The sequence below is a fragment of the Belonocnema kinseyi genome, chromosome 2 (assembly GCF_010883055.1).
Source record: "Belonocnema kinseyi isolate 2016_QV_RU_SX_M_011 chromosome 2, B_treatae_v1, whole genome shotgun sequence".
NCBI classification, from domain to species: domain Eukaryota; kingdom Metazoa; phylum Arthropoda; class Insecta; order Hymenoptera; family Cynipidae; genus Belonocnema; species Belonocnema kinseyi.
Genome location: NC_046658.1, coordinates 170990543 through 170999431, shown reverse-complemented (window position 1 = coordinate 170999431; position 8889 = coordinate 170990543). Strand labels below are relative to the sequence as shown.

General features: G+C 32.9%; 1 protein-coding gene across 1 annotated transcript; it reads left to right on the top strand.

Moving 5' to 3' along the window:
* The first annotated feature begins 2894 nt into the window (after nucleotides 1–2894).
* On the top strand, nucleotides 2895–3480 carry LOC117183068 (DNA-binding protein HEXBP-like). The gene is made up of 2 exons (XM_033376224.1): nucleotides 2895–2980; nucleotides 3192–3480. Exons 1-2 carry the CDS (start codon nucleotides 2895–2897, stop codon nucleotides 3478–3480), a joined length of 375 nt encoding a protein of 124 aa, XP_033232115.1.
* The last annotated feature ends 5409 nt before the right edge of the window (nucleotides 3481–8889 follow it).

Below are 8889 nucleotides of genomic sequence, written 5' to 3'. Positions count from 1 at the left end.
GCTACAAGCTATCTAAGGATGGTACTATATAACGCCACCTCAAGGTAGGCCTAGTGGCGCCATCTCTTGGTCAGGCCGGAAACTTATCAATCCACCCTCGTAATTAATTATCATTAAAACTTCAATAATTTTGAAACATGATTTTTTCCATTCTTTTAACTTGCTGTGAATTATATGAGTATTTAAATATGTGATTACGCCCTCCTCAATCTAAGATTTTTTTTGTTTTAGATAAGAAAAGGAAAACTTGAGATTTTTTTCGATTCCTTGAATTTTCATAAACTTTATTAATATTTTATAGATAAATTGAAACAGAGTTAAAAACTTGAAAACAAATCTGAGAAGAGTAAAGCCAATTTTTGTTTAAGCAATTTTTCGTAGTTATTAGTAACTTTTTTTAAGGAGGATGATAATTAAAGCTAGCATTAGTAATTTGAATAAATATAGTTAAAGAATGTTTTTAGTTCAAAAATTAACTGCGATTACCATTACCTTTTTCTACACTTTTTTCATTATTTCTTATTTATTAAGAAACTAGCGTTTAAATTACACTCATTTTATTAAGAATCAATTAAATTTATCAATTATAATCCTAATTTACTAATTTAATTTTAAAAATCGAATAACTTAGAAAAAAAGAAGAGAGTTGCAATATTTGGTAGAATGTAATGACTCATAAAAACTCTACGCTATTCTCGTTTAAGGAAATTTTCATAATTCTATATTAAATATTAAAAGAAGTGAAACTATTTGATTCGCTAATTATGATATAGATGATTTAAGATTTATATTGAACCTTCAATCTAAAGATAAAAAAAAGAAAACAAATTTCATCTGTAAATTTCACAACCAATTCACAGTACAGAATCCTAAAACTGATCATTCGATAATATTAAAATCATTATTCGATATTGCAAAAATATCAAAATATTAAATTTAAGATATAATAATCCTCCTGAATAACCTTAGCTAAATAATATGCGATCAATATTCCTCTTAGTCGAAATAAATAAATATTCAAACTTAAGCTCGGTAATAAATATCACAGCTATCTATATCACTAAATTTTATTATTCTCAACACTCAGATATCGCAAAAAATATAAACTAAAAAAAAATGACTTGTGATTTCAACTCACTCATGATTAACAGTTACTCAGTTTATTACCTGAATTTCTAATATTAGCGAGGCTTTTATCGAAACTATTTTATTTCCCAGAAAATAGGGAAATATTATTTATAAAAGTTCTCTAGTCAAATTGAATTTAAATTAAATCAAAAGCATGCTAAATCAGACAAATATTTTAAAGAATTAAGAGGGTAGAATATTTCAATCATTTAGGCCAACAATATAACTTTCGTGATTGAAAAATAATGTTTTTTTTTTAAATGCAGGAGTTTATTGAAAATAAACCATTTTTGTTAGAAAGTTTCTGTGTCCTGTTTAAAATTTCATTTTTTTTATTGGAAAATTTGGTTAGAAATTCACTTATTTGGTGAAAAATTCTATATTCAGAATTCTTCTGGAAATTCTTCTAAGCTCTACTATCTGTGGATCATTTAGTCTTCTGCGGAGAAACTTCATACGATAAATATGTCAATAGCCCCTCGACCGCTCTTCCAGCTCGCCACGCGTAACTTTCTGATGACCGCTTACAAGTAATTAAAAATGTAATACAGATTTATGATTAAAAGCGTAGTTAATTTTTACAGAGATGGCAAAGCAGAACGTCAATACACTTCAGTATGAGTCGTTTTGAATGATATTTGTATTTATTCTTACAGACGATTCTTAAAGGCCAAAGACGAGAAATAATTTATTATCTAACCTACTATGTGCATTGCTAGATAAGAAAAATAACCCTACCTAAGGGTGTTCCCGCGTTGTCGTCGCGGTAGGGCTTGATCTCTCCTCTAATGACTTCGGCGGCTATGCTGGCGGTAGCGTAGCTACTGGTAGGGCCTCCCAAGCCAGACAGGCAAAGAAGGAAGAGGAGAGGGACTAAGAGGAACATATAGGGAAAGAACCCCGAAATCAAACTAAAAATGAAGGGTGCTGATAAAACAAATATACTCCAAGTGAGGAAAGATCTCACCGTCGATTCCGATCGGGTGCAAGCCCCGGTGGTCGACGCCGGCCCCGCGGATTTTGGGAGGGGCCAATCGCACAACTTGTCGGTGGAGGAGATGGAAGTTCTGGCGGCTATGGACTCTGTGAGGAGGACACCGACAAGAACAAGGACCCATTCGCTTGGCGAAGAAAGGCATAGGGCTAAGAGAAAAAGGCCAGACAGCAGCTCCGAAGAGGAAAGCACAGCGTTGCCTTTAAAGGCAGTGGAGTACAATGACTTTGTAGAGCGTATTACTGAAGAAGTGTTCAAGCTGGAGAAAGTCCTGTCGACAGCGTATAAGCCAAAAAAGGACCTATGCGATATCAAAGATAATTTTATATATGAGGTGAAGCTGGTAGGCTTCAAAAAAATCGCTACCTGGGTCAGACGGGTTGGCGGTTATTCTAGAGCCGTGGCTGACGAAAAGCTGCTACGTGAGAACGAGTACCTCCGCCAGCAGCTTGACAAAGTCCGCGCTAGTTACGAGAAGCTCTTACCGAAGCAACAAATGAAAAGTGATACTCCGAAACAACAGGAGAAAGTTGTGATGGTTGCTCCTGAAAAGCAACTACAAGCGAGAAAGCAAGGAGGCTTTGTTCAGGTCGAAAGCCGACGAAGACGAAAGAAGGAGGAGAAAAAGAAGAAAGAGGAAGCTGCTGCTTCTGGCAAAGTTGCCGTGGCCAGCAAACCCAATGCAGGTAGAAGAAGAAAAAAGAGGAGAACTCGCGGCGAGGCTCTTATCATCAGGCCCACCCTGGACAGACGTATGCGAGCATCCTGAAGGATGTACAGACGTCTGTCAAGCCCGAAGAACTTGGTGTCGATGTCAAAAACATCCGACAGACCAAGGCAGGGGAAGTTCTCCTCGAAGTGAGAGCCAAACCAGAAGAGAGAGTCAGCTTTGGCGACGCTCTAAAGGGAGTGTTGGGGAATAAAGGTGGCATTAGGCACCTAATCCCAAGAACAAAAGTGTTAGTCCGAGACCTAGTTGAAACGACCGAAGTGAAAGATGTGCAGAAGCACTTGAGGATTTACTCGGGGAACACGTTGGTAGTTCCCCAAAAATAAACCTCACAAAAAGGAGCCTCAGAGGCTGCATCCAAGCCTTCATAGAGTTGGATGATGCGCCAGCTGCCAGATTGGAGAAAGCGGGTAGATTAAAGGTGGGATGGGTGAGTTGCCAGGTGAAAGCATTAACTGCGGAAACCCGGTGCTACCGCTGCCACGAGTTTGGACACATAGCCCGAGACTGTGAAGGAGAAGACCGGAGCAAAATTTGCTGGCGGTGCGACGAAGAAGGACATAAGTCGTCAGTCTGCCAAAACCTGGCAGCACGGCTTTCGCCTTCGTCCTTCAAGAAGAAAGTCTAAAGTAGATTCCGAAACGAGTTGCGACTGAGCGTAGTGCATTTTGAAAGGAGAGCGTCGCAATGGTGCATTGGCCCGTGACCTAAGTCTCTGAAGTAATGCGGAAGCGGTTTCCGGAGACTTAGGTAGGCAGAAACAGGAGGGGTTTTAGTCGGAAAAATCCGACACTACCCAGCCTCCAGCTGGGTGTCTTTTTGAAGATTTCCCCTTCTCGTTAAAAAAAAAAAGATAAGAAAAATAAAAATATTTCATATGATTTTGCTTAAATTTTTAAATCTGTTCGAATAAGTAATTATTAGTTAAGAATAGTTTTAACATTTCTGAAAAACTAGAAACTTCGGTCTACACAGGTTGTAAATTTGATAGCTTTTAAGAATATTTAGAGTTCTTTCTTTCATTCAAAGTAATAAATATTTTACCTTGATTCGAAATGACGTAGCTATTTACAAATGTAATAAAACGACTTCTAATTGTGTTAATAAATTTAAAAAATTTGACTTGCTCGCCTTTTTATATTTAACTTTTTTTATTAATTTATCAATTTTCAGTTAAAGAGCTTCTTAAAATGTAAAATATTTTACGGGATTTCAAAAGATATCAGAAAGTTCTTAAACTCTAAAATTTTCAATTGAATACTTTACATTGATTAAGGGGTTTGCTATACTTACAAAGACGTAAAGAGATTTTTTAATATTTCACCAGATTTCACAGGATTCCAAAAATTATTTCCTGTTTTAAAGAATTCGCTTGCATTTTGAAAAACTGGAACGAGTTAATATACAATTTTTAAGATTCTAAGATATTGAATAAAATGCTAAAGGATTTCTGAGTGTGTACCGCATATCCAAATGATGGAAAGAATTTTTATGGAATTTAAAATATTTTGAAGGGTTTTTAAGGAATATCATTATGTGTCATGGAATTTGAAATAATCTTATACCACTAGCAACAGTATGTGCGTGTTACAGCCAATATATATCTGTACATACATACACATTATTGATACGAGATAAAATTCAAATTTAGAATTATTATTTCATAATGGGGAAGTTTACAAAAATCAATACAAAACCATATTTTTCAGTGTACTTTAAAAAATAATGATCTCGGATTTTTTAGAAATAAAAATTCTGGGTACTGGACGTAAGTGTATTCGATAAAACAGTGAAGAATAAAGTCTTATGGAAACATTATTTTGAATAATTAAAGAAATGATAGGTTTTTTGTTTACCGAAATTCTTCTACTTGCCTTTTTACTTAATTTTTTATGAATAATCGCATCCGTATACATAATTTGCCAATTTTTGATGTCTAAAATGTTCACTTGTATGAAAAGGCCGGAAATCATTCTCATTCTATGCACGCACTTTCAAATAATTTGCTGTAGGTCTAAAACACGAATATGATTCTGATACATTCAACAACATCAAGAACTTAATCAACTTCAACCAGGACTTCCAGAAAAATATGATTCTTATAATATTACTTAATATAAAAAAAATCCTAACTGTAAACCGAATTTGAGTAATCAAACTCTTGAACAAAAATACTCTAACAATCCCGAGATATATGTAAATTTTTAAATTATAAAAATAAAAAAATTTGTGAAATTGTGAAAGACGTAGAAATGAGCATAGATAAATTGCCAGAAAAATTAAAATCTGAATTTAGACAATATATTATTGCTGTATATAATAGATATATTAAGAAAACCAAACCTCATTTATAATTCAGATAAGGTCATATCTAAAAATATTGCTGAAACAAAAAAATTTCTCAAAGGACTTCAATATCTTTTTATAACACAAAACGGTTTTTAGGATTTGGTATAGAGAGACAAACTCTTATTACAAAAAATACTCATTTGGCTCGAATTTTTCCACTGCCTATACTGTGTCTAAGATTTCTTATAATATTTTAAACAATATTAAAACAATACTAGAAAAGACCACTATTCGTTCCGATCGTATCATGTTCTCCCTTGATCTAACTTCTCTTTTTACTAATGTTCCTTCAGATCTTTTTCTAAAAAGTATTGAAAAAATATAGCCTGAGACTGGGGAACTTATTAAGAAACTGACTTGGTGATGCAAAATTTATAATAATAAATTTATAATAAATTAGATCTCCAAGTTATTGCATATCTTAGGTATGTCGATGAAGATTTTTTTAATTATTCCTAAAGATTAGATTGAAAAACAATTAAAACATTCACCTCGACATATAATAGATCACAATTCATATATCAAAAATAAAATAATAATACCATTAACTTTTTGAATAGCAGTATTATAAAAAATTATAATAGTTTCATTTCTACAAATGGGTTTCGAAAATCAATCTACTCAGGTCGGTTACGTAACTTTCTTTTAAAACATCATTTTCAACAAAAAAACTGCATTTATAAAGAACTTAGTGGATTCAGATATTTTGCTTTCTAATAATAGATTTCATAAAGATAACTTGAAAATTGTAAAGCATTATATTTTTTGAAGAATCTTCTACTAAATATTATTGATAAGTATATAGATAATAAATTGAAAAAACTTTACAATAACAAATTAATTCATATTCCAAATTATATTATCAAAAAACGATTTGATTCAAAAAGCAATATTATTATTCCTTACTATGGTAAATTTTTTCGGAAAATATAAAAGGACTTTTAAAATCTTCTAAAATTAGCACTACTTTCAGTAGAAAAGCTGAACTTAATAAAATGATTAAAAGGATCAATTAGAAACCTTAGAAAAATCTAACGTGATGTACCTTTTTACTTGTAATATGGAAAAATGCTATATTGAATAAACAAAAAGACCCTTACACATTGGACTTCAACAAGAGTCAGATAGTGTTAAATTGAATTATGATAATGTTCTGAACGAACATTTACATAATAATCCTAATTTTTTTCTATGGGCTGATTCAAGTTTTATATTGAAAAAGTAATCTGATAAAAAATGCCTTTGCTGACATGGTTGTTCTAAAAAAAGAGCCAGATCATTTCCTTAATAATTTCACTGATTTAGATTATCTTTATGAATCATAAAATTCTATTTTAGAATTTTGTCTGTAAAATTTCTACAATATTACGATCCATTAATTTACTTTGTTTGCATCAAAATTACTGTTATATTTATTAACTTCAACTATCTCGCTTGTTTCTACTTTCCTAATAACTATGGCACGTTATCTGGTATTTTATAATAAAATCTGTGTTGAAACTGGCGTCCTTTCTTCTGAGCCATTATGTGATAGGTAAGTCTATATTGTTGAAACTCATTTTTATCTAATTTTTATGTCTTATTAAAACACTTCTGTACCATATCAATCTTTTTGAAAATTAAAATATGATAACTATAAGTTTTCACTGTTAAACCCTGTGAAATAATTATAACTTTACTTCCACCTATTACAAATATAAATGTCAAAAGGATTCGTCTTGATACAAGTGGAATTTCCACTGAGGTTAAGCTAAAGAGGATTTTGATTTGTCAACAAAAGCATCTTTTTGAAGCAAAAATAGTCCTTTCCACAAAATTATCCTAATCGTGCAGCTGAATAATTATTTTTTTGTAAAAAATAATAGTTATGGGACGGTAATAGATATTAAATAGGGGAGACAGTCCTACAGTATAAAATGATCCTGCAGTAGAGCATAATTATTCGAAAATACTAATGTATGTAAAAGAATTAATTTAATGTAAATATGATAATTGAATATCTACTGTGAGGTACACTGTTAAAAATGTTTCGAGTTCTATCATACATCTACCACAATTCTACAATACAAGCGTAAGGTAAAATTGCAACCATGGCATTGGAATGACGAAATTGCAATACTTGTATTGTAAGTATTGTAAATCGTGAAGTCATCGTCCAGCATTCCGATACATGTATCAGAGCGTTTGTAAGACCAAAATTGTACACAGGAAATTACCAACAGTCAAAATTACTTAAAATGGTGAGTCAACGATCCGGGTGCACTGGGTCGAGCACCAGCTAGTTTAATACGTATTCTACGGGAACTTGAAAAAAATTTTAACTTCGTGAATAATAAAAACAGTTTCAAATAGTTAGTCGACGACCCGGGTGCACCAGGTCGCCCCTCAGATATCATAGCACGTATTCGACGAGCCCTTTTTTAAAATTTAGATTGTTTCAACAGCCAAAATAACTAAAAATTGCGAGTCGACGATCCGGGTGCACTAAGTCGAGCACCACGTAGTTTAATACGTATTCGACGAGAATTTGTTCAAAATTTATATTGTTTAAACAGACAAAATTACTAAAAATTGTAAGCCGACGATCCGGGTGCACCTGTTTGAGCACCAGGTAGTTTAATGCGTATTCTACAAGAACTTCAAAAAATTTAAAGTTTATGAATAATGAAAAAAAATCCAAATGGTTAGTCGATGACCCGGCTGCACCAAGTCGCGTCCCAGGTCGCGCCTCAGGTTAACTCGAATTTTTAGTAGTTTTGGCTGTTGGAATAATCTAAATTTTGAAAAAGTTCTCGTAGAATACGTGCTAAACTACCCGAGGATCGACCTGGTGCACCCGAGTCAACGAATGACCATTTAGAATAGTTTTCATCATTGACGAAATTTAAATTCTTAAAAAAGTTCTCGCAGAATACGTATTATACTACCTGGTGCTCGATCTGGTGAACCTGGATCGTCGACTCACAATTTTTAGTAATTTTAGCTGTCGAAACAATCTAAATTTTGGAAAAGTTCTCGTAGAATACGTGCTAAGATACCTGGGGCGCGACCTGGTGCACCCGAGTCGTTGACTGACCATTTGGAATTGTTTTCATTATTCACCAATTTTAAATTTTTTTAATTTCTCGTAGAATACGTATTATACTACCTGGTGCTTGATCTGGTGCAAACTTTTTTCACGCGGGCAGAAATTTGTTTGCCAGGAACAAGTGTTCTCAGAAATGATTTAAATTTTTTGTTCTAATTTTTCTCTTCAACGGGCATCGAGATATCCAGCTACTAGACTTGTATTATAAAATTCCAAAACTTGTAATGTAGCATACCAATGACAGAATTTGGAAACTACAACATTTTGTATTGCAGCGTTACCTTACGTTTCGGAAATAAACTTCCAATACATGTAGTGGAAATTTTCAACAACAATTTTTAACAGGGTAGTCTTCCAACGTTCTAGATTTCTAAGCGAAGAATTTCACAAGAATTAAGGCTTTTTCTAGGATTTCAAAGATTCAAAATGATTTTCAAATATTTTAAATTATTCCGCAGGATTTTGAAAACTCCATTCTATTTTAAAGATTATTCAAGAAAATAGAAAGGGATTGTGGAAATTATTTAACAATACCAAATGATGCAAATTACTTGCAACGAATTTCAAGGGATCTTACAAGATTTCCGAATATTTCAATAG